Consider the following 25,968-nt stretch of genomic DNA (forward strand, 5'->3'; position numbering starts at 1 on the left):
ACTCTCCTGGAGGGTGAGATACCCTATTTAGTGTGTATTTCATTCCCTCCTCAAGCCAAATTCAATGGGAATAAGGTTGACCCATTCCCTTTTGCCTTCCTATTCTTCCCCTCCATTGTAACCATTTTCCCTTGCCTCTTCTACATGAGTTAGTTTACCCCATTCTGTCTCTCCCCATCTCCTCTCATTATATTCCTCTCTCACCTCTTAATTTCACCTTTTAAGTATCATCCCTTCCTGTTAAATTGGTCCTGTGCCCTCTATCTATGTATACCTGTAAACATATATACACACATTGACCTATGTATTCGTATGCCCATATACCCTCATATATAGATATACATATATTTCTATTCCCTTCAACTACTGTGAAAAGTTTCATAAGTTACAATTATCATTTTTCCATGTAGGAATGTTAACAGTTCAACTTTGATAAGTTCCTTATGATTTCTTTTTCCTGTTTACCTTCTCATGCTTCTCTTGCTTCTTGTATCAGAATGTCAAATTTTCTATTCAACTCCGGTTTTTTCAGCAAGAATGCTTGAAAATCCTCTATTCCACTGAATGACCATATTTTCCCCTGAAACATGATATTCAGTTTTGCTGGGTAGGTGACTCTTGGTTTTAATCCCAGCTCCCTTGACCTCTGGAATATCACATTCCAAGCCCTTCGATCCTTCAGTGTAGAAGCTGCCAGATCCTGGGTTATCCTGATTGTGTTTCCACAATATTCAAATTGTTTCTTCCTGGCTGCTTGTAATATTCTCTCCTTAATCTGAGAATTCCAGAACTTGGCTATAATATTCCTAGGAGTTTTCTTTTTGGGATCTTTTTCAGGAGGTGATCGGTGGATTCTTTCAACCTCTATTTTGCCCTTTGGTTCTAAAACATCAGGGCAGTTTTCTTTGAGAACTTCCTGGAGGATGATTTCTAGGTTCTTACTTTGATCGTGGCTTTCAGGTAGTCCAATAATTTTTAAATTATCTCCCCTGGATCTATTTTCCAGGTCAGTGGTTTTTCCAGTGAGATATTTCACATAGACTTCTATTCTTTCATTTGTTTTGGATCTGTTTAACAGCATCTTGATTTCTTATAAAGTCATTAGCTTCCATTTGCTCCAATCTAATTCTGAAGCAATGATTCTCCTCAGTGAGCTTTTCAGATTATTTTTCCATCTGTCAAATTTGGCTTTTTAAGGCATTCTTCTCCTCATTGCCTTTTTGAGCTTCTTTTGCCATTTGAGTTAGTCTATTTTTTAATGCATTATTTTCCTCAGTCGGGCTGTTGACTCTCATTTCGTAATTTTCTTGCATTGTTCTCATTTCTCTTCCCTTTTTTTCCTCCACTTCTCTTGTCTGCTTCTTAAGGTCCTCTATAGCCTGTAACCAGCTCATATTTTCCTTTGAAGCTTTTGGTGCAGGAGTTCTGACTTCACTGTCTTCCTCCTGTTCCATGCTTTGCTCCTTTTTGTCCCCAATATAGGAGTCTAATATTGCAATCTTCTGTCTGCTTTGTTTCCTTTGCCTGGTCATGTCGCCCCTGAGTCACTTGACCCCTGGGCTTTTTGCCACAGTAGGACTCTGCCACCATACAGGGGACCTTTCGTCCCAAACGGTGGGGTTTTCTCAGCTGCTGGAGGTATTAGATGGGTGCTCTCTCTGAGGTCTCCACATGCTCTGGCAAGCTGGACACACACCCCAGGACCTCCACCCTAGACTTCAATCCAGATCCAAGAAGGCTAAAGCAAGAGCGATTACCCCTCAGACTGGTGCTTGGTCCCCCTACACTCTGCAGGCCAAGAGCTGAAGCTGCTACGTGGCGCTGGCTCGCTGTACCTGGGTCTCAGGCCACGCACTCCCACTTGGGGCTGGGCTCGGTTCCCAGAGCACTGCGCTGGCCGATTCCTGCCGGCCTGCTGGGCTGTCCTCAGCGGGAAGTTAGCTTCTCTGTGTCACTTTGTGGGTTCTGCAGCTCCAAAGTTTGTTCAGAGTCCCCTTTTTACATGGATTGGGGAAGGTGGAAGCCGGAGCCCAGTGGAGGTCCTGCTTCTACCTTTTCCTCTCATTCTTACTGGATGATCTCTTACTGTGGATCCACACCATCATTTCTTGGAGGACAAATTGTTTCTTCCTCCTAAGACAGTTCAGCTCTTTCCTCTTTAGGAAGAGTCTCATATCTGTCACTTAGTTCCAAGTATTTGGTGGTCTTCTTCCCTTTCTTTTGTGTTACATTCTTCTCATTCTCAATCTCCTGACAAAGCAAGATATCCCTCTGCTTCTTGAAATCCTTTTTTATACTTTGTTTTTAAACTGAAGTCCTTCCTTTTTCCTAATGACCTGGAAATTGGGGAGGCACTCCTTAAACTCCTTTACTTGTCTCTTTGAAGGAGACCAACCTCCACCTTGTTCAGAGACATAACTACTTGGCCAGACCAAAAAATAAACATAGCTCACTCTAGAAATGTTATTACACAATTCTTCCTAACTCCATATTTTTTCAAACAAAATTCTTAGTCTTTTGTTCTTACTGGAAACTCCTTTGGCTAATTCTCTTTGATATCTTTCTCATCTAGCCAATATTTTCTCATCTTGTCACCTCCTTCATGGCCACATACAACTTCCTTCTGCTCTTCTTCCTGGAGCTTTCTGTTTTCTATTAATATTTCTAAGAACACATTAATCACCAGAAATGATCTTTTTCTCTCTTTGACCCACTATAGCACTTATTATTTCTACTGCCTGTAGTATTTATTTTTTTTCAGGATAACTACATTGTATTGTTAACTATCTTTTTAACCTCTATGCCTTATTTTCCCAACTACAAATTCCTTATATTTTTGTAGCCTCTTTCCCATGTAATGCTTAGCACATTGCCTTGGGAATAGTAAATCATGTGTGTGTGTGTGTGTGTGTGTATATACACACACACACACATATATGTACACACACATATATGTATATATATAATTCCTTGATTAATATGACTAATATGGTCATATATTCATAAATTATCAGAATTCCAGAGTTGAAAAAGAACTTTAGAAATCATTTAATCCAAATCCATTATTTTACAGAGGAGGACCCTGAGACGTAGAGTTAACAATGAATTACTTACAGATTTTTAAGAAAAATAGACTTAATTTAGTTATCACATAAATTATATCCAGTTAGAAGGTTAAATATAATAAGATTGCTAAAATCACAAAGACAAAAATAACATGGATGGAGAAAAGAAAAAACCAAACCCCACATTTTATATTTATACAAATATTATTACTACCCTTGTTCTTAGACAAATGTAATGTATCAGAGCCATTCTCAGAAAGCCACACTGATCATTCTGAATTTCACTTTGCCAGTCCATTGATGAAGCTTTCTGGCATACAAATAGGCAATGAGGGAAAACAATTAAGGGGGCTGGCAAAAGAAATTTGTATGGTTTATTTTTTCATTAATATTTATCTTATGATCATAGTTATACTATATGTTCCTGAGGATAGAAGCTGTGTCATATGCCTCTCTTTTATCTTATATTTCCTGTGTTTTCTACAGTGCCAGGTGCAAAATACAGCAATTTATAAATACTTGCTAATTCAATAATATTAAGATGTTTAATTCTGCTACCTTGAATTAATAGCCAAAGAAAATTTTTTTCAAAATTAAAAATTGTCATTCAGTATCCCTCTAAGGAGAAACTGACAATTTTCAGCTAAAAACAACAGATACCTAATTTTATTTTTAAGACTGAAAGCAGAATTAATTCAACCATTGCTTTCAATGCTTATATAGAAATCTATATATGAAATTAACTATGCAAAAAACAAATTAAATTAAAAATAAGTAACTTGAGCTGGGTTATAATTTTGTCAGCTGGTGATTTACTCTTATTTTTTTCTTTTATTCAATTTAAAATGAATTTGTATTTCTAGCCTACCCAACAAATTTGCTTTATGCTTTTATCTGTTATACTAGGGAACACAAAGAAAACATTTATTTGATTATAGTAATTCAAAATAAATGCTTCTAAATTTTAATTACAAATACTGATTGTTACCTGGTTCTTACATCTAATTTGCATCTATTGATGATACATGATAACTCAAAGAGAATTGGGAACCATCCTCTCACCCACACCCTGTCTTCAGGGGCCACATTCATGTCATCACTTGTGTATTCCTTGAAAGCCTTTAAGAAAAAAACAAAACAAAACATGAAAATCATAGGAAAGTATTTCAATGCTCCTAAGTTAATGTTTCCTGGCTCTGAAAAAGCATTTGTAAAATACTTTACAAATCAATATGTTATGCAAAAAACATTTGCTTAAAAAAAAAAAGTTGGGAGAATGAAGACATCTGGTGGAGGAGAAAAAGCTCTGCATGAAGAAACAGGAGAGTTTCAGGTCTGTCAACAGAGAGCTGTGTGACTCCAAACAAATCTGCGTCTCATTTTACACATTTAAAAAATGAAGATCACTCGACCACTTTATTAACTTGATAGGGTGATTATATTTGAATTGTATAATAAACCTGAAAGTTTATTTTTGCTTTTTGGAAGGCAATTGGGGTTAGGTGACTTGCCCAAGGTCACACGGCTAGTTTTTGTGTTAAGTGTCTGAGGCTGGATTTGAACTCAGGTCCTCCTGACTCTAGGGCCGGTGCTCTATTCACTGCCTCACCTAGCCATCCCAACATGAAAGTTCTTTGAAAATTATAAAGTATTACCAAGATTTTTCAAGGTATATTTTCTTAAACTGTACAATTTAACCATGAAAATATGTCTAATTTCTATACATCTAGATGAATACCCCTTGAACTATCCCAAAATGCTCCAAAAATAAAAGACCAATTCTCAACCCCAAAATGTAAAACCTTCACCTACATTTTCTGGGGAAATAAAAGGATTAAAGACTCTTTTGTCTTATAGAACAAAAGTGATTATGTTTGTAAAGTATGTTGCAAATCATAATCTACTCTATGTATCAGATATGATTATCAGTGTCATTATTTATGGTGCTTTTGATTCAAAGAAAACTAAATTATTATATTGCCTTTTAACCTCCAAACATAATTTAAATTCACTTTAGTCTGATAATCTGGGAAAGTGTTTCTAACTTGAAAATTGTGTCATTAAATGATACTATACCTGTGGTCTGTCAAATACATATTTTGCACAATGGCGAATAAGACGAATTGCTTCCATACTGGTATCTGGGAAGGCTGCATTACATGCAAATTCAGACAAACATTTCACAGCATCTTGGAAAGAATCAATGGTAGCAGGAAAATGCTTTTCAAAAACAATGGCTATAAAGAAAAAAAAAGTAATTGTAAAATGTTTATGGATACAATTTCAAACTAAAAAGAAAACTGTCTATCCCCCTCAAAACAAGCACATTCCATACACCTTATTCTTTACTTTCCAAGCATGTAGTTTTATTGTAAGGGAAGGTGAGCAATGGTCAGAATTTTCACATGCAGTTTTTATTGGTCTTAGTACAGGATGACCAGTTCTTACAACAAGAAAAAACTGGGGAGCAGTTTCTATGGCCCTTGAAATGCAGAAACTAGTTCTGAAAATTTGCTGTTTACTAAATTTAGTCATCACTTAAAAAAGAATTAGAATATGCTCCAATTAAGAGTTGGATGAATTGTTAAATTGAAGAAAAAGTAGTAGGTTTTAAAATGATCCAAACAAAAACCTAATCTATAAATATGACAAAAGAAACTATTTACTCCAAAGATATGAAACACATATTTGAACATGTTACATGCAACACCGCTACAAGCAATCAATAAATAAACATTTATTAAGTGCCTCCTATGTGGCAAGCACTCTGCTAAGTGCTGGTGCATTTTTATCAGAATTCATTAAGAAAGACATTAAATTGTAAACTTTAATCTTCCTCAGTGGTCTAAGATAAATCAAGTCAAATCTGAGAAAAATATATTTTAGCAATGATTTTTAATGTTTTAAAAAGTATTCTGATGATAACATACCTATAAGTTCCTACACGAATATCATTTTAAAAATTCTAGCTACATTTATAAAATTTTCCTGACCTTTTGGGAAAAATAAGTAATATGAAAACATGATGATAAAATAAAATGCCTAAAATTATTTTGGGTAGATGTGACATGTGAAATGTAAATGTAATATTATCAGGATTATTTTTCTTAATTTACTAGATATTTCTTAATGAAGTTGATACTATATTAAAATGAAAGGAAAACGTAAATACTGAGATCTAGCCAGATTACATGCTGGTCAATTTCTGGCAATGATGACAAAAGTTTACTATAAAAATATACTCTTTTTGAAAAATTTTATATTCAATGCATGCTCTCAAAAGCAGACCTTAGATCTATTTTGTTCTAGGAAAACCAGATAATTAAAAAAAACTGCTTTTTTTGAGGGGGGAAGCTAGGTCAACTGGGGTTAAGTGACTTGCCCACAGTCACATGGCTCTGTGTGTGTGTGTGTGTGTGTGTGTATGTGTGTATATAGAGTCTGTGGCCGGATTTGAACTCAGGTCCTCCTGATTCCAGGGCTAGTGCTCTATTCACTGCACAACCTAGCTGCCCCCATCATAAAAAAAATTAATGAAAAAAAGAAACATTACAAAGTATTTATGCCCTTTACTAATGAATTCACCACAAACTTCCTTTTAAATAGTTAAAATAATATTTGATGCATTTAAAAAGTTTTGATTTAGACAAAACTTTTTCAAGATACTCTAACAAAATAATGTACAAAATCAACTTAAAAGAATATAGAAAATCAGCTTATAAACAGTCTGTCAAATAATGACAACTTAAAAAATTTTGTAATTTATAACACACAATCTCTGTTATCATTTAGAATTTCAGCATTTTGCTGATATACAAAGGGCTAAAATGTTATCACATTTAAAAGAACACGTACTTAGCTTTTTTGTAAAAATGAGAAATGGGAATTTTAGGGTGATCAAATTGAGTGTGAGGGAGGGAGAAGAGAATCACCAAGTCACTGAATTTTTAAATAAGTTTTTACTAATATTTTCTCTTTCTTATACCATCATATGTAGCTCTAGTATCCCTTCCCCTTCCAGAGAACCTCCCCATATGATAGTGTTTTTTTAGGAGGGGAAAAAAAATTAGCACAACTGGTTAATATACTGAAAAAGACTGAAAACATGTACAATGTGTTACAACTGTGGACCACCCACCTATATAAAATGATTGGTTGAGGGTATCTTCTCATATCTCTTCATTCAAATTGCACTTGAAGGGTGGCTAGGTGGTGCCGTGAATAGAGCACCAACCCTGGAGTCAGGAGGACCTGAGTTTAAATGCAGCCTCAGATACTTAACATTTACTAGCTGTGTGACCTTGGCCAAGTCACTTAACCCCAATTATCCTGCCTTCATCCCTCAAAAAAATTTTTTGCTACATTTACTTTCGATTTTTTGATGTGGTGTTGTTTCAGTTGATATTGCTGCAAGTCACTGCCTGTATTGTTTTCTGGACTCTGCTTGCTTCATTCTGCATCACTCCATATAGAGGCTTCTCTGTATTCAGCACAGAGATTATTTCTTTTGGTACAGTACTACTCCATCACATTCATGTGCCACAATTTTTTCAGTCATTTCTGAAACTGATGGGTATCTATTTTGTTTCCAATTCTTAGCTACCACAAAAACTGCTGCTATGAATATTCTGGAACATATAGGAACTTAATTCTTATTGAAGTCTCCCTTAAGGTATAAATCCAGAAATAGAGCCACTGGTCAAAGGTATGGACTTCATTTACTTTATTTGCCTAATTCCAAATTTCTTTCCAAAATGACTGTACCATTTCACAGCTCCACCTGCAATGTATTAATGCACCTATATATAGAATCCCTTACAACGACTGCTGACATTTTTGTCATTTTTGCCAATGCACAGTGCTTGAGGTGAAACCTCAGGGTTGTTTTGATTCACATTTTTCTTATTAGGGTCATTGTTTTATGTGCTTGTGAGTTTTTAGTTTTTTCACTTTTTTAGTTCATATTCTTTCACTATATTTTGGGGAATGGCCATTAGTTATATACACACACATATGCATATACAGATATACACATATAAATTATTTATACATTTTGGAGACAAAATCCTTATCAGTAAAGTTTGATACAAAGATTCCCCCCCCCCCATTTGGCCACTTCCCTTCTTATTCTAGACGCATTACTTTTGTCTGTGCAGAAGCTTTTAAGTTTCAAGTAATCAAAGTTACCTACTTTATCTTTTAAAACTGCCCTGATCCCAGTTAGGTAAAGAATACATCTCTTTGGGGGTGGGGGAAAACCGTGGCCTCAAGGCCACATGTGGCCCTCCAGGTCCTCAAGTAAGAGGGAATTTGTTCTGTGAATTTTGGATTCAATCAAAGGGTCACAACTGAGGATCTAGAGGGACACATGTGACCTCGAGGGTGCAGATTCCCCACCCCTGTACTCCCCATACTTGTGAGTGATATAGGATGCATTCTCTTCTAATTTTTAAAAAGTATGATATTTAATATTAAAGTTGCATATCCATATAAAATATATTGTGGTATGTGGTATAAGGTATTAATCTAAACCTAATTTCTGTCAGACTGCTTTCCAGTTATTCTGACAGTTTTTATCAGTTAAGCAGTTTTTCCCTAGATAATTTATATTTTCTACTTTATCAGACACTGGATTACCGTGTTCTATTCTTTATGAATCTCCCTTGCTTGGTGTGTTCCGCTGAGCTATCTCTCTATTCTTCAACCAATAGCAGATGGTTTTGATGCTTACTGCTTTATAATATAGTCTGAGATATGGAATTGCTACTGCCTCTTTATCCTTACTTCTTTTCATTATTTCCTTTAATATTCTAGATCTTTTGTTCTTCCTAATTAATTTTATCATCAAGTTTTATAAAGCATCTACTTGGTAATTTGATTAGTGTAAGCATTAAAATGTAAATTAATTTTGGTAGTAGTAGCTTTTTACATTTTAGCAAGGCCTCCCTACCTATGAACACTGAGATTCCTCCAACTATCTGAGTTATTCTTTATTTCTTTAAAAAAAATTAAATTAATTTTGGTAGTAGTCAGTTTTGACATTTTAGCAACAAATATTGAAATTCCTCCAGCTATCTTTGCTCTTTATTTCTTTATGGAACACTTTTTAATTGAATCTATACAAATATTTTGTGAGCTTAGGGAGGTCAATCTCCAGGTATTTTATACACTTTGCATTTATTTGGAATGGGATTTCCCTTTCTATTATTCCTATTTGTGTTTTGTTTTTCTTATATAGAAATACTGTTTATTTCTGATGATTTTTTGCAACTTTGTTGAAGCTATTGTCTCAATTAGTATCTTCGTGATTTTCCTAGGATTTTCCAAGTAAGTCAACATATCATCAACAAACAGGTTAGTTTTATCTCCTCTTAACCTATCTTTACTCCTTTTATATCTTTCTCTTGTCTTAATGCTGTTACTAGTTATTTTCAGAAGTATATTAAAAAATAGTAGGGGGAATGGGAATCTTTCCTCCACTCCAATATTTATTGTTAGAGATTTTAGTGTATTCCCCACTGCATATGATCCTTGTTTTTGGTATTAAATTTTTGTTTTATGATATTAAAAAAGGCTATATACTTTGTAGGATTTATAGTGTACAGGGGTGTTGTCCTTTGTCAAAGGTTTCTGCATGTATAGAGACAATCACATGATTGAGGATGTTTTGGCTTTTACCATTTTAATTGGTAAGGCAACTGAAGTGTAAACATTTATTAATGATATTAATTAAGGTTATGGTTCCTTTAAACATAATATAGTTTCCTTGAATGTCTTTTTTTATTTTTTGAATGTTTGTTTTTGCTTTAATAGCATGATTCTAATTCCTAAATTCTGATTTATTTGGATTCACTTGATGTACAGGAAATTTTTTCCATCCGCTCAATTTTATTTTATATCTTTGTTTTTGATTGTGCTTCTCGTAAGTCAAGGATTATAAGGTTGTGTTTTCTTAGCCCATCTGTCACTCTTTTTCTTTTTATTGTTCAATACATTTACATTTTCAGTCATAAAAGTCCGGTTTATATTTTTCCTCCATCTGTCACTAATAGTATGGGTTTTTTCCAAGTTATGATCTTCTGCTGTAAATACAGTATTATATTCCTTCAGTTATTTTAATCTTTTAAGAATGTGGTCATGTTCCTACTGGCTTTCATCCCTTTACTCCTGGTCTCCTCTCATTCATTACACCCTTTCCTCTTGGGGTTTTTGCTTATTAGTTCCTTTTTCTCTCCTATTTTTATGTGATTACATATATTCCACCCTTTTTTCTTTCATTCACCTTGATTCTCTCACCCTCCTCTCCTCTTAAACTTTACAAAAAGAATGTCTCTCACTCTTTTCATTATCCATCTTTTCTTTCTGTTTACACCAAGCTTACACAGTATCCATTCTAGGCTCTTCCCTCTAGATACGTTCTGCCATTTTGCCCTGTGGATTCCTATTTCCCAATGTGCCTCACTCCCATGACCAATACTAATTATTACAAGTGTCCAACAGGACACTGCCTTGTGGGAGGGCCCCTCCCCTGCCATACCTCTGATGATGCAGCCCACTACTGATCTCTATCCTCCCCTGGTTACCTTTTATTCTGCCCACATTTGCCTCAAAATGTCCTCCCTGGATCAATGCTCTCTTACTCCACTAGATACTCAGCTGGATCCTGTGCTTTTCTCCTTAGGCTTAATGGACTACTGCATATACCCCTTCCCACTTTGCTCCCCAATCCCCAACACACACACACACATACACACACGCGCGCACGTGCCCCTTTAGCTAGTTCTTTGGCATGGGACCAGTAGTTCAGTGCTTTGCAGTGCTGATGCTGGCAACCTTTTGCTCCCAAAAAACTGTGGCTTCCTAACATTGTGGCGATGGAAAATTTCTGCAGCATGTACCTGGGATAGTTCCTGGCATTATAAAGTGATAGGCTGGGCTGAGGTGTGGGGGTATTTTTGGTTGTAAGTCTGTGTTGTATCCTTGGGTCTGTAGGAGAAGTCTCACTCACTGCTAGTAGTCTGGGATATGGAATAAGGGTGTTGAGATAGTTCTGGGTCAATGAGTGACAATTCACATGGTTTTTTTTTTTTAACCTTCTTTTGGATTCTGGGGATTCCTAGATCCATGAGACAACTGAAGCTGCTTTACCTTTGCTGCATAATTTCTGTTTTGGAGAGGTTTAAGAGGTGACTGGAATCAGAGAAAATGTCTAGTCCCCCATCTTGTTGCTCATGTGACTCAGAAATAGCTGACTGGGTCACTGAGTTTTTCAAAATCCTTAACATTGATATGCTAATCATATTATTAAGTAAAGTGAACAAGATTCTGTGGGGATTTCTTATAAATATAATGAACAGCTATGTTCAAAATACCATTAGGTACTGCAACATATACAAGTTTACAATGGTACAGCTAAACTTAAAGATAAAAAAATAGTTTCGGTTCTTCTAAGAATGTTTTAAGGATGTTTCAGGACATATTTCTAAACTGTAAAAGTAACATTACAGAAAGCAACTTCTACAGCATCCTTCAAAATGGAATATTTATCAAACAGAATACTAGGCTAGGTGGCCCAACTGGTCTGGTATACTGTAGCAATTCTTATGTTTGATGAAGGATCCTTAAACATGTCTTTGCCATTTTCAAAATAAATAATCTGGTCAAATCACATGAAAATAAATTTTGGAGAGTGACATTATAATATCTATATACAGGGAGCACATGCCTTGTCTAAGCTATTTAAACTATTAAAGCTTAAAACTTTATTAAGACACATGTATTTCCATGCATTAAAACTTTTCCTATAAAGTTAATACAGTACTTACTGACAATATGCCCTGTTGTTTGAAATGCAAGCTCCACAATACTTTCATCCTGATCTGAGGCAGCTAGGTGAAATACTGAAAAGATATTCTTCCAACCAGAGCGGATGTTAGCAGCTTGAGAGTTAACCATTTGTGCTATACATCGTACAACCATGTCCCGAATGGTAGGAGACCTAAAAGATAAACATAATTGCTGAGATGTATACTGATAAAATATTGTAAAAAGAAATCTGCTTTTAAAAATATTAACAAATGATAATAAAGTATTGGCTTTTAACTTCTCTGGAAAAACTGTCTATAGTTACCTGTTTCTCTTCATTATATGTTCAAATGGTCTTAAGAAATCTTTCTGGAATCGGAAATTTGCAAGCTCCCCTTTCTCTAAGAACTTCATTGATAATTGCCTCAAGGAGTCTACTGCAAAAATAGCTACATCTTCATTGGGGTTGCAGCCAACCTGTTACAACAAAATATATATAAAGCACTTATGTTAACACTGAAAGTTAATTTTATGTGTATTTTGGTGAACATAATTTGGAAATAAATTTTAAAAAAATATCATATAGAAATATTAGAACTTTTATTTCTTCTATAAGTCTAACTTGCTATTCAATAAGAAAAAGAGATATGATTTTGAAGAATAATATTTGAAACTTTAGATAACAAAAACCTATTTTTATGATATTGCACAGCAATAATTCAACGATTAACAAACAAGAATTTTATACAAAGGCCAAACAATTATAAACAAGAGCTACTAAGATGCTTCAATGGATCTTAGCGTATTTTTACAACTAGTATAGATTGCAAAATACCCATGTCTTTAAATAAATACCAATTTTTACATAAATCTTCCATAGGGGGTCTACCCAATACCCCTTTATTGAGGGTACCAGTACATCATGCTGGCTTGCTACATGACTGATGCTTCTTTTTTAATCATGTCAACAAGTCAAAAAGCATTTACTAAGTGCCTACTACACAGCAGGCTCTGTGCCAAATGCTAGGGGTTGTAAAGAAAGGCAAAACAGTTACTGCTCTAAAAGATCCTACAAAATAACAGGTGAAAGAACATGAAAACAACTACATACGAACATAATACTGCAGATAACGTAAAGGAAAAGATAGCTTCTGACAAAATACAACACCCATTCCTGTTAAAAACACTAAAGAGAATAGGCATAAATGGAGACTTCCTTAAAATGATAAATAGCATCTAGCTAAAACCCTCAGCAAGCATTATATGTTATGGGGATCAGCTAGATGCATTTCCAATAAGATCGGTGGTGAAACAAGGCTGTCTATTATCACCACTGTTATTCAATCTGGTACTAGAAACATTAGCTTTAGCAATAACAGAAGAAAAATAAACTGAAGGAATTAGAATAGGCAAAGAAGAAATTAAGTTATCACTCTTTGCAGGTGATATGATGATATACTTAGAGAATCCTAGAAAATCAAGTAAAAAACTACTTGAAATAATAAACAATTTTAGCAAAGTTGCAGGATGTAAAATAAACCCACACAAATCATTAGCATTTCTGTAAATTATTAACAAAACCCAACAGCAAGAGATAGAGAAATTCCTTTTAAAGTTATTAAAGACATTAAAATATTTGGGAGTCCACCTGCCAAAACAAACCTAGGCACTATATGAACACAATTTCAAAATACTTTTCCCATAAATAAAGTCAGATCTAAATAGTAGGAAAAATATCAGTTGCTCGTTGGTAGGCCAAGCTAATATAATAAAAATGACAATTCTACCTAAATTAATTTATTTAATGCTATACCAAACAACCAAAAATTATTTTAGAGAGCTAGGAAAAATAATAACAAAATTCGTCTGGAAGGACAAAAAGTCTAGAACATCAAGAGAATTAATGAAAAGAAACGCTAGGGAAGGTGGCCTAGCCATACCAGACCTTAAATTGTAGTATGAAGCAGCAATCATCAAAACTACTTGATACTGGCTAAGAAACAGAGAGGTAGATCAGTGGAATAGGTTAGGTGCACAAGACACAGTAGTCAATGACTATCATAAATCTACTGTTTGATAAACCCAAAGACCCCAGGTTCTGGGATAAGAACTCACTATTTGACAAAAACTGCTGGGAAAACTGGAAAACAGTATGGCAGAAACTGAGCAAACTAACGTATGACACCACATACCAAAATAAAGTCCAAATGAGTACACAATTTAGATATAAAGGCCGATACTATAAGCAAATTAGGGGAAGAAGGAATAGTTTATCTGTCAGATTTGTGGAGAATGGAGGAATTTATGAACACACAAGAGATAGAGAACATTAAGAAATGCAAAATGGATAATTCTGATTACATTAAAATGAAAAGTTTTTGCACAAGGCCAATGCAACCAAGATTAGGAGGGAAGCAGAAAAGTAGGAAAGAATTTTTACAACCAGTGTCTCTAATAAAGGCCTCATTTCTAAAATATGTAGAGAGCTGAGTCAAATCTATAAGAATATAAGTTATTCCTCAATTGATAAATGGTCAAAGGATATGAACAGGCAGTTCTCAGAGGATGAAATTAAAGCTATCTATAATCATATGAAAAAATGCTCTAAATCACTAATGACTAGAGAAATGCAAATCAAAACAACTCTGAGGTACCACATCACACCTATCAAATTGGCTAACATGACAAAACAGGCAAATGATAAATGTTGGAGAAGAGTTGGAAAAATTGGAACACTAATTGATTGTTGGTGGAGTTGTGAACTGATTCAATGATACTGGAGAGCAATTTGGAACTATGCACAAAGGGCTATAAAAATGTGCATACCCTTGGGGCGGCTAGGTAGCACAGCAAGTAAGAACACCTGCTCCAGTGTCCAGATGACCTGGGGGATCGAATCTGGGCTCAGACACTTAGCACCCACCCAGAAACACCTGGCCTTGTAACCTTGAGCAAGTTACTTAACCCCAATTGCTTTAAAAAAAATGTGCATACCCTTTGATCCAGCAATACTGCTTCTAGGGCTGTATCCCAAAGAGATCATAAAAATGAGAAAAGCACCCATATGTACAAAAATATTCATAGCAGCTCTTTTTGTGGTGGCAAAGAACTGGAAATTGAGGGGATGCCCATCAATTGGGGAATGATTGAACAAGTTGTGGTATATGAATGTAATGGAATACTATTGTGTGATAAGAATCTGGAAAGATTTATAGGAACTGAGGCTGAGTGAAGTGAGCTGTACCAGGAGAACATTGTACACAGTAACAGCCACAGCATGTGATGACTGACTTTGACAGACTTAGACCTTCTCAGCAATGTGAGGGCCTAATGCAATTCCAAAGGACTCACAATGGAAAATGCCATCCACATCCAGAGAAAGAACTATGGAGTCTGAATGCAGAGCAAAGTAAACTATTTTCTTTTTTTTGTTGTGTTTTTTTTTCTCATAGTTCCTCCCATTCATTCTAATTCTTCTATATAACATGACTAAAATTAAAATAAGTTTAATAGGAATGTATATGTAGAGCTATATCAGATTGCATACTGTCTTGGGGAGAAGGAAGGGGCGGATGAGGAAGAAAATTTAAATCTTATGGAAGTGAATGTTGAAAACTAAAAATAAATAAATTAACTTTAAAAAAAGAAAGGACTATGGGTGGCTAGGTGGCTCAGTGAATAGAGCACTGGCCCCGGAGTCAGGAGGATCTGAGTTCAAATCTGCCCTCAGACACTTCACACACACACACACACACACACTCTCTCTCTCTCTCTCTAGCTGTGTGACCTTGGTCAAGTCACTTAACCCAAACTGCCCCTCCAAAAAAGCAAAAAAAAAAAAAAGGCAGCTTAATCCTTGCTTCATTGCAAAAAATATTGGCTCTTTGTTTTAGGTGCTACTTACATTATGAAAAGGTCCATTTATTCCTATACTTTCCAGTGTTGTTTAAAAAACAAAACAAAAAAATAGCAATGGGCATTAAATTTTGTCTTTTCTGCATTTACTGATACAATCACATGATTTTTCTTCTTGCCATTAGCATAGTTCTTTATGGTTTTCATTATACTGAACAAATACTGCACTCTTCAGTAGGAATACAACTTGGTCAAAGTTCATAATCTTTTAAAAATATGTTGTTTGTAAAATTTTTGTATCAATATTTGTAAGGGAATATTATAGCTTTCTTTCTCTCTTATATCTCTCCCTGCTTTAGGTATTAAGACCATATTTCCATCAAAGGGAGAGTCTAGAAAGAGACCTTTTTCTATTTTTGTATGTCGCTGATATGATATTGCAATGACTGATACTTTGAATATTTGACAGAATTCACTTGTAAACCCATCTGGTCTTAAGTTTTTCTCCCCTCTTTGGGAATTCATCTGTGGCTTCTTTAATTTCTTTATCTGATATTGGGTTATATAACAATGTAGTTTTTCTGCTAATCTGGGTATTTATATTTTAAAAAATAATATCCTACCATTTCACTTAAGTAATTCTTTTACTTTGTCTATGATGTGAATTGTCCTTTTTAATTTTTTGATATTGACAATTTGGTTTACCTATCTTTTAAAAAAAATGTGGCTAGCTGTTTATCTTTTATTAGTTTTAAAAAATACAGTTCTTTCTTTCATAAATTATATAGGTACACACACAGAAGCATGTATAAATGTATGTGTATTTCCTTTCAATTTTGTTAACCACTTCTCAGATTTTCAAAATTCTGCTTTTCATGTACTGCTGGAACTTTCCTAGTTTTAAAAGAATTTGCTTATTAACACACCAGTGATCTATAATTTAAATGACCTGTTTTCACTTCATTTTTCTTTTCTCTCCCTTGTTTTGTGCCTGACTATAGGTTTTAATTCTTTCTTTCCTTTTAATACCCTTTCATGTTATACTGTTTAATGTATAAGTTTGCTTTGCTTATGACTAGTCACTTTTTTATTCTGCCCTTTCTCTGAAATCCACTTTCTCCCTTTTCTTTGTTTTGTGTGTTCAGTCATCCTTACTCTAGTTCAGAAAAAAGCGAGGTATATGTGATGCCTATTGTCATTATTTTTCATTTGGTTCATTCTAATTTTGAGGGATTTCAATTTTTTTGCTAAACTATTAATTCTACTTGCTGTTCAACATTTCTTCTCTAGATGGCATTTTCTTTATAATTACAATTTAATATCTATTGCTTCATTTTACCCCCAAGTACTCTTGCTCTTGGGTCCAGGGCATCTTTTCTCTGAGGATCTACTTGGACTTGATGTGAACTTTCTCTCTTTTGCAGGGTTTACTACTTGGGTTTTTCCTCACTCCACATGATTTCTTCACTGTGCTCAGCATTATCTTCTGTTTACTACAATCTACAGGAGTAGCTTCTGGATTTGCACTTTGGTCAGGCTTTATCCCTTCCCATTTTTGTATGGTATAGGCAGGTCCTGCTTAGTTCTAGATGGAGTAGCTAACATTAAGGCCTACCTCTTTCAATAATTACAGGGTTTTACTTCAGTCTCCTAATGGTTTGACTTAGTTTTAGCCATTTCTTGTTCTCTTTTTCTTGTATGAACCCAGAATTTGCTCCGCCCCTTGCAGGAAGCTTGAGATCCCACCCAGATGGTGCTGACAGAAGGGGCTCTATGAAACTCCAGGTGCTTCCTTGGCTCATCTTGCAGTGCATTTGGAATAACATGAATATAGACATGGTTCATTTCCTTGTTGGTCTCTGAATAAATATTATATATTGAGAATGGCAACAGTTAAGTGTTCATGGAGGTTTTATTATTAGCATCCTTTGACCCATTTTCTGCCACTGTCACCATGTAATAGGATTATGGATTTAAAGCTGGAAGGATCCTCAGATGCCATCTATTACCTGAAGCCCAAGAAGATTATGTCACTGGTAGCAGAAGCCCACAGAACCAGGTTATTTTACCTGTTTCATGACATATTGTAACCAAAAAAAAAAAATCATTTAGTGGCTAAACTTCTAGAAGTAAATGCTCCCAGATTTCTGGAAGTGAGTTTTCCCCATACTCAAAGCCTTCTGAGCTTAGGAGAATCTCTAAGACCTAGTGTTCTGTTGGCATAACCTTCAAGAAATCAATCTCTTCTTTGCTACAATGAGGCAAAAGAGGAATTTATGAATGACACTGAGTATAATTAACCAAATACCTTATTAAAATGGTCTCCAATGACTTCCCAAATTCTAGACCACTGTAATCTTATTCTTCCCATGTTATAATAAGATATTTCTACTATCTTCTGCAAACTAAACATACGAGGATGTGTAGTAGAAAGCAATTCATCCATAGATACAGCACAAAGCCAACGGACAAAATCCACTGTAAAGCAAATATAGAATGAAATTGTTAGCTCAATCTTTAAGTTTTTAGTTAAAAGGCTAATCTGTAAGTGTGACAGTAAGTTCACCTACTTACCAATAGCATTTCCATCAAGCCTTGTAGACCCCGTAAATATTCTGGCCAGAGGGCAGAAAAGTGGAGAAGAGGGAAAAAAATCCACAATTATTTACAAAAACATAGAAGTCTGACTCTAAAATACATGTTTTTTTTAAATTAAGAAGCACATTAGGCATTTGGTAACGTAGTATTTTCATTACTTATACTGTTTACAGAATGAACAACTAAACCTTAGACATTACTCAATTTCCATTGTGTTTTATACTCTTTGACACACTGGAATACATAATAACATTATATACTGCTGAATAAATATAAACAATGCATCAGGAGGAATCTGAAGAAGGATAAAGCATTTCCTTTTGGTACAAAGATTACTGTTTAAAGTGTCACTTAAATTGGATTTTAAAGAGAGAGATTTTTAGTAAGGTGGTGATGTGAAATAAATGTGTTCAGGCATGGTGTTCTAAAAGTCAGAGTTATTATATAAGATCAGGAGGCAGAAAATACTCAAAGAAGAGTTAGTGATCCACACTGGTTGAAATGGAGTGCATAAAAGGAAATAAGATGAAATATAACTAGAATGATAGTCTGGAGCTATATTGTAAATGAACTTATATGTCAAGATTTTAATTTGGATTTCAACCTACGTGCAATGGGGAATCACTGAAAGTTCTGGAAGCAGGGGAATAACAATGCATAGGATATAACTGTGCATTTAGAAAGGTTAATTTAGTAAAAGATGCATTGGAGAAGAAGAGGAGAGAGGATAATAATTTTTGAGGAAAGAGGCAATAAGGTCATGTAGAGGTAGGCAGTGGCAGTACAAGTAGAATAGATAAGGTCTGGCAAATTACTGGATATGGGTAAAGGAAGAAGAGTAAATATGATGTTAAGATTCTGAGCATGGGTAAGTAGGACGATGGTGAAAGAAGAAAGAGGCTGGGAAGGTCATAATTTGGGCACAAAATGATGAATGATATTTGGCTGTCTATAACATGTTTATGTAGAGCTATTCAATAGGTAGTTAAGAAGGCAAGACTGATGTTCAGAGGAGGGGAATCAGTGCTATAAGACTAGTTTTACCCAGAGATGGAAGTGAAGTTTTAGGAGGGGAAAAAACTGAAAAAAAAAAAAAAAGAAGTTAAGGAGAAAATGAAGGAGACTAAGAATAAAACTTCAAAGGACACCAAAACTAAGGGGGCAGGACAAAAAAGATAACCTGTGTAGAAATGTAACACAGTGGTGTATGGATATAAAGGGTATATCCATAAATAGTCAATATAATGCTTCTTAAGAGATAATAAAGTAAATAAATTGTATATAAGAAATGTATTTTCTTTTTCACCTGCACCATTGTTTTCTTTTTTACTACAACTTCAACTTAAAATCCATATTTACTTGTTTCTCTTCTTCTTATATTAGTATATTAGGTTACTAACCATATGTGTGTACCGATACAAACGCAAAGAAACTAATCTGGAATACTAAATTAAAAGTAATTTTAGAAGTTCCTCTAAATACCTAAACTTTCCAATAACACTATTTGCTATTTCAAGTAGTTCAAATAGTAATGAACCAAAGAGGAAATGAAATGAGTGAGTACCTTACCTATCTACAGCAACAACAACACTCTGCGAGCTGGTCTCTCCAATGGATTCCTGAATACTTGCTATCTGCTTCCAGTCCACATTTCCTCCAACTACCATAAAAATAAATGAACAAGTCAGTTCAGTTTTTTGGGAGGAAATTAGCAAAGACAATTCAGTAGAGGCACATAATTTTAAATGATAAATATTTGGAATCAATTTTCCTGATTAAATAAAAAGGCTTTATGAGCTATTCTTTTCAGCAACATCACTGATAACAGTATTTTAGAGTTGCCAAATACAAATTGTTGCTACAAATATAAAAATGGATTACAGAGATACAAAATGTGACCATTAAGAATCACAAAATCTAAACATATTTAAATAAAAACCCAGTAATCTAATAAAATTAGTCCCAAATTACTTAGTATAAAATGTCTGTCAATTAACCTAGAAAACTCAGCACTTACCCAGACTCATAACTTCAATTATCAACTTTATAAAGATGATTTACAAGTCTGTATCTCTAATCCTGACTTCTCAGTTTAGTTAGAATCTTGTATTTTTTTTTTTAAGCAATTGGGGTTAAGTAACTTGCTCAAGGTTACACGGCCAGTTATTTCTGGGTGTGGTGCTGAGTGTCTGAGCCCGGGATTCGATCTCCAGGTCGTCCCAACACTGGAACCGGTGCTCTTACTCGCTGAGCCACCTGGCCGCCCCTAGAATCTTATATTACCATTTGGATGTCCTATTTTCATTTCAAATCCAACATGTTCAAAATTGAATTCTTTTTTTTTTTTAATAAACTTCCCTATTTCCAACAATGGTACCACAGATCTCCCAGTTGTCCAAACTCATAATCCTAAAACATATCCTTGATTTCTCTTCTCTTTCACCAGTTCTAGCCTACTGATACAATAACAAGTCATTGATTTCCCTTTGAAATGTTTGCAGAAATGCCTTTCCATTTCTACTATTGTCATCTTAGTCTTGGACCCATCATTTTACATCTTAGTCTCTTTTCCTCTTGTTTCATCTCTTTCTAATTCATTCTACATTCTTATCAAACAAATCTTCTTAACAAGCTACTTTCATCATATATTGTTCACTCTCTTTTCCCCATAATTATTGGTTCCCTGGTGCCTATAAGATGGAAATCTAATTTTTTATGATATTCAAAAATTCCTTATTCTTACCCTCAAGGTTCTACAAAATTTTGCACTGTTCTATCTTTTTATATTTTCCTCTTAACATTCCCCTACATGGCTTTCTTTGTGCCCTTTTCTCAAACTTTTATATAATCGTCACAGTACCAGCAAAATGCTGAGGATATAGCTAGAGAATTTCAGAGTTGCACAGGAAGTACCTTAAAGACCATCTAATGCAACTCATGCCTACATGAGAATTCTACTCCCTTATAATATCCCCGACAAGAGGTCATCTACCCTTTGCTTAAACACCTCTAGTAGGGAGAGGGGGCAACGCATTTCATCCTTGGACAGCTAATTACAAGGAAGCCTTTCCTTGCATTAAGTATAAATTTTCCTGTTTGCAATTTCCTCGTCCAGCTTAGGGCTCTCTGCCCACTGATACAAAGCAGAATAAGTCCATTCCCTCTTCTAAATGACGGCCCTTAAAATGCTTGAAGACAGATAACATGTCTTCTCAGTTTCTCTTCTCCATTAGAGAACATGTACAGTTCCTTCAACTGATGCACCTGTAGAATAGACTTAAGACTTTTTTCCCTGACTGCTCCTCTCCACATAGAGTAGGTGTTTGATAAGTAACTGATAAATGAATACAATATGCCAACTGATATTTTAAAGATAATTTATTGTAACAAGAAAATGAAGAGCATAATCTACAGAAAACAACATATTACTAATCGTTATATTTACTGTGCTCTCTATGCCCCTAAATATACCTCATCTTTAAAGATAATAATTTATGAGTATATTCATAAGGCACAGTACATATATGTAAGCTTATCAAACAATGGGTTATAGGGGTTAGATTTGTATCAGTCACAACTTCAGCAGGATAATACAAAGATAGAGGAGTTTCTAGAGGGTACAGAATTGTCTAGATTAGTTTCATCTGTCCAAAGCTCACCAATTGACATTATTTTCATCCGCCCAAAGTTGACTAATAACCAGCAGGAGCACAGAGAATAAATATTTAGCCCCAAAGAATAGTGAAATTCACTATGAAATTAAATCACAATGAGAAGTGGAACACTGGTAGAAATTAAAGAGGGAACTGAGGGAAAACTTTGGTTTATGCAATACTCAACAGAATGAATGATGAGCAAGATATTCCTGTAGGGCAACATAACAAATAAAGAGCTTTGCAGAAGACTAGTGGCTGCAGACATACAGCAGGCAGTTTGTCATACAAATAGGTATTAGGCCGGATGTGGCAAAGACAATCGATGACAGATGTGCTCTCTGAATAGGATCCCTCAGAACTCTGAATTAAGCAGGAGATTCAAAAATTCAGTGGGAAATGTCAGTGGTTCAGTCGTCTGGAAAGATGTTAATAGCAAACATAGGAGTAAATTCTACTATTTGGTAGATCTAGATTTTCATTATTATTGAGCAAAGTCAAATTCAAATGAATTACTATTCGCAAATACACACTAAAGAGTCTTGAAATATTTGTCCAGGAGTTAAAAGAATATGTTTCATGAAACACTGGAAAAACGTCCTAAGAATCTGCATGATGACAATGTATTAAGTCATCATAACTTTCTGATTTTTCAAGTAACTGATGAAAGGTGTACATATTTGCAATTATCAAACTAAACAAAATGTATTTGCTATGGCTTATCCAAAGCATCTAAAATGACAAAGCTACTAGGTCATTTTCTTTTAAATATACAATATAGGACATGCATATTTCTTATAATTCAAGATGAAAATTTATATATAATCCATTCTAAGTAATTTCTTTCAGTTAATTTTACCAGGCTGGAGGTACAGATCTTGAACTCTAAATTTTGTCAAAACAGTTAGCAGACATATTCACATGTATGTGCAATTGGTCAATTATCTTTTTACTTGGTTCAACAAAATACCTGGAGCAGAAGCAATGCTGGAGTAGTTTTCAGGGTTAAATGTTCTGTCATCAAATTAATTTTATTTCATTTTTAGATATATTCCTAAACATTTTCAAAAGTTCTATATTTTTATATTGCAAAACATAATAACAAGACTTGAATCTTTACCACAATCTATTCTACATAAAAACTGCAGCTTCTGACACTAAATAGCTGTGTGACCTTAGGTAAGTCACTGTACCTCTCTAGGTCTTAGTGTTTTCATCAGCAAAATAAAGCATTTGGATTAGATAATCTCTAAAGTTCTTTTCTGGAGCTAATGTACTATGACTATAAGATGAATATCATAATGAATGTGTAATCAGTCGTAGAGAATTGAAGACTTGTGAAATGCCCACTCCCATTTCCAAGAAAAGACAAAACTGGGGACTAAAACAAGTGATTGCTTAGTGACTCCAGAGAAAAAGAGACTTTCTGAGAAAATAATACCTTTCCTGGAAATGAACTCCAGGCAGAAATGTCCCCCTAGGTCACATAAGCAGCTCTGTCAAAAAATTGTGTAGCTTTGTTTTTTCTCCCCTTTTATTAGATAACATGGTGGAATTCTTAGGTCTTACATGCCAGTTATTGTGGCTCTTAAGAATTTGGACTCAATTTCCAAGGACAGCCTGATCCACTTGCTTCCTTTATTGCCACAAATGGATATAACTTCCCAAGAATTATCCATTGTAAGTCCAATCTTGGATCAAGAATGCAGTTTTGGTCTCTATACCTTTACTGAAACAAACACAAAATCCACTTGGGTTTTCTAGGATTTTTTGGTTATGAGTAATTAGGGAAAATTCCCAAGAAACAAAGTTACAATGCACAATATTGTAAGATAAACATCCCTGTGTATTGAGTAAGTTGCTAGTACCTTACAACCAATTTTCCTTCAGTTTCAGACCTGCTATCTTCTATCCTGGCTAAATAATTTCTTGGGCTTCCTTCTTTTCCTTACAGGACTGCACGATCTTGTCTAACTCAAACTGCTCTTCTCTTGAGTCTTCTGCTCCCAACCTCTATTGTTCTTCCAGATGAAAACTGGAAAGGCCTAATAGCTACATTGGCAAGGGTTATTTAGTATGATTGAAAGCTGAGCAGCTAGCTTTTCCCCTCTTTAGTCAACCTGATTCATTATACAAGAAAGATAATAAAGCATTTTATAAAACTCTTCAGGCAATATTTTAAAGCTATAGGAAAGTAACTCTTAATTAGAAATGAAAAAACACATTTCAGTTAAAAAAGAAAACTAGTTAGAAAATTCTCACCTAGTCCCAGGCCCACAAACTCATCTGGAGCCTGATCCTTTGTCCCACTGAAAGAGCCTTCTCTACCTCGGACAGTGCCAGAGATGTAGCGCGGCTTCACTCCAGTCCCTATTAGCTGTGCCAGCTCCAGCTGACTGATGCATTTCAGAATCTTAATAATAAACAAACAAACAACAAACCAATATCCTGAAAAGAGCTGACATGGGAGTGGCAATGATTTTTTATAGTAAAATCGAAGTCCACAATATAAAAAACTAACTTTTTATCGTATCTCACATTTGTTGCTAATAAAATAAATTCTCCTCAAAGTATTTCAGCTATATTCACTGTTTAACTATTTAGCATCAACACATCTCAAAACAAAAATGCATCATAAATATCACAATAAACTAATTATACCTCATGCCATGAATTTCCCAAATAGTTTCCATCTGTATGAGCCACTGTGATGAGTGTCTTTATTGTGTCAATGTTCTTCTGCTTCATTTCAGTAATACCTGAACTCACTGTGAGCAAAGTAAATCTTGCTAGCGCCTGGACATAAGCATCTCTTTCAAGCTTTCAGGAAGAGAAAAGAGAAAAAGAGAAAGATCACTAATTCGCTGAATGAAAAAATAAACTTCTGGACTAAGTGGATGTAAGTATGTATGTGTATATAGGTATGTATGTACCTGCACACACATATGTTTCTTTTCATATATGTTTGATACAGGAATAAAAGCATAGCCTCAAATAAAAAATCTCAAGACATAGAGTGCCTGTTTCTATTATAGGAGAGCTATGTTTACATGCAGATTAGATTATCAAGTGACATATAAATTTGAAAACACTATGTAAATGTTAATATTTTTGACACATTTAAACAAAATATTCAGTTACCTCATGTAAGTAGTAAAATCTTAGAAAACATTCTTTAAAATATTAATATTCTCTGGAAAAAGAAATTTCCATCAAGCCTTATCATAATTTTTAGACACATCAAGAATCAAAGCAATAGAAATACACAGAACAACAACTAAGCTTGGTGGACATTTTAAACTTCACTCGACTGAAGGAACTTCATAAAGTCTTAACTCATTTTCAAATAAGGAAGATAAAGAAGAATTTTTGTACTTATATGCTATATTAATGACATAAATAACATTTTCTGGCTGACTACAAAAGTCAAACATATAAAAATATTCCAGGTTACCTGAATGCTGAAGATGCAAGCAATTCTGATTGCACATCGTATGCCCTCCAGACAAAGAGAAGCCACTTCAGTATCATCACAATCTTGTAGGCCCACACTGAATGCGGCAAGAAAAGGTGTCCAGGCCAACTAGAAAAATTTAAAAATATAATATTCTGGGATTCAATCTGTATCCATTATTGTATGAAGATAAAAAATTGATTTTCATAAAAATGTCTGAGAAACTCTAAAATATATTCTGAATAAAAAAAATGAAACATGAAAATTTAGATACTATAATAAGAAAATGCAATGCATGGCAAAATGAATTTTGCCTGACTGTTTCAGAAAATGGGAGAAGAATGTCTTGAAGCTAATCTGGTCATAGAAGTAGAAGGGCTGAGAAACTTATTTTGAAGATTAGTAAGTGAAATACTTAAACATGTTTTAAATACAACAGCTGAAAAAAAAATTAATTCCAAGTAAAACATTAAAAGGTTATTGTACAACAAAATAAAATCTTTTCTAACAAATGGCTTCCCACACTCCCAAAGTATCC

General features: G+C 34.6%; 1 protein-coding gene across 1 annotated transcript in view; it reads right to left on the minus strand.

The window, feature by feature from the left end:
• ARFGEF1 (ARF guanine nucleotide exchange factor 1) overlaps positions 1–25,968 on the minus strand; it is a 124,970-nt gene that overhangs the window by 47,078 nt on the left and 51,924 nt on the right. The window contains exons 16-25 of the mRNA XM_069099547.1: positions 25,431–25,559; positions 24,638–24,796; positions 24,239–24,389; positions 19,893–19,983; positions 18,300–18,340; positions 18,034–18,203; positions 12,196–12,347; positions 11,891–12,063; positions 5,142–5,302; positions 4,054–4,184 (exon numbers count right to left, since the gene is read on the minus strand). Coding sequence (XP_068955648.1) covers positions 4,054–4,184; positions 5,142–5,302; positions 11,891–12,063; positions 12,196–12,347; positions 18,034–18,203; positions 18,300–18,340; positions 19,893–19,983; positions 24,239–24,389; positions 24,638–24,796; positions 25,431–25,559 — 1,358 coding nt within the window. The remainder of the gene's footprint in view (positions 1–4,053; positions 4,185–5,141; positions 5,303–11,890; positions 12,064–12,195; positions 12,348–18,033; positions 18,204–18,299; positions 18,341–19,892; positions 19,984–24,238; positions 24,390–24,637; positions 24,797–25,430; positions 25,560–25,968) is intronic.

This window comes from Petaurus breviceps, unplaced genomic scaffold, assembly GCF_028583685.1.
Source record: "Petaurus breviceps papuanus isolate PSGF00001 unplaced genomic scaffold, PetGlider_PUasm1.0 38, whole genome shotgun sequence".
NCBI classification, from domain to species: Eukaryota; Metazoa; Chordata; class Mammalia; order Diprotodontia; family Petauridae; genus Petaurus; species Petaurus breviceps.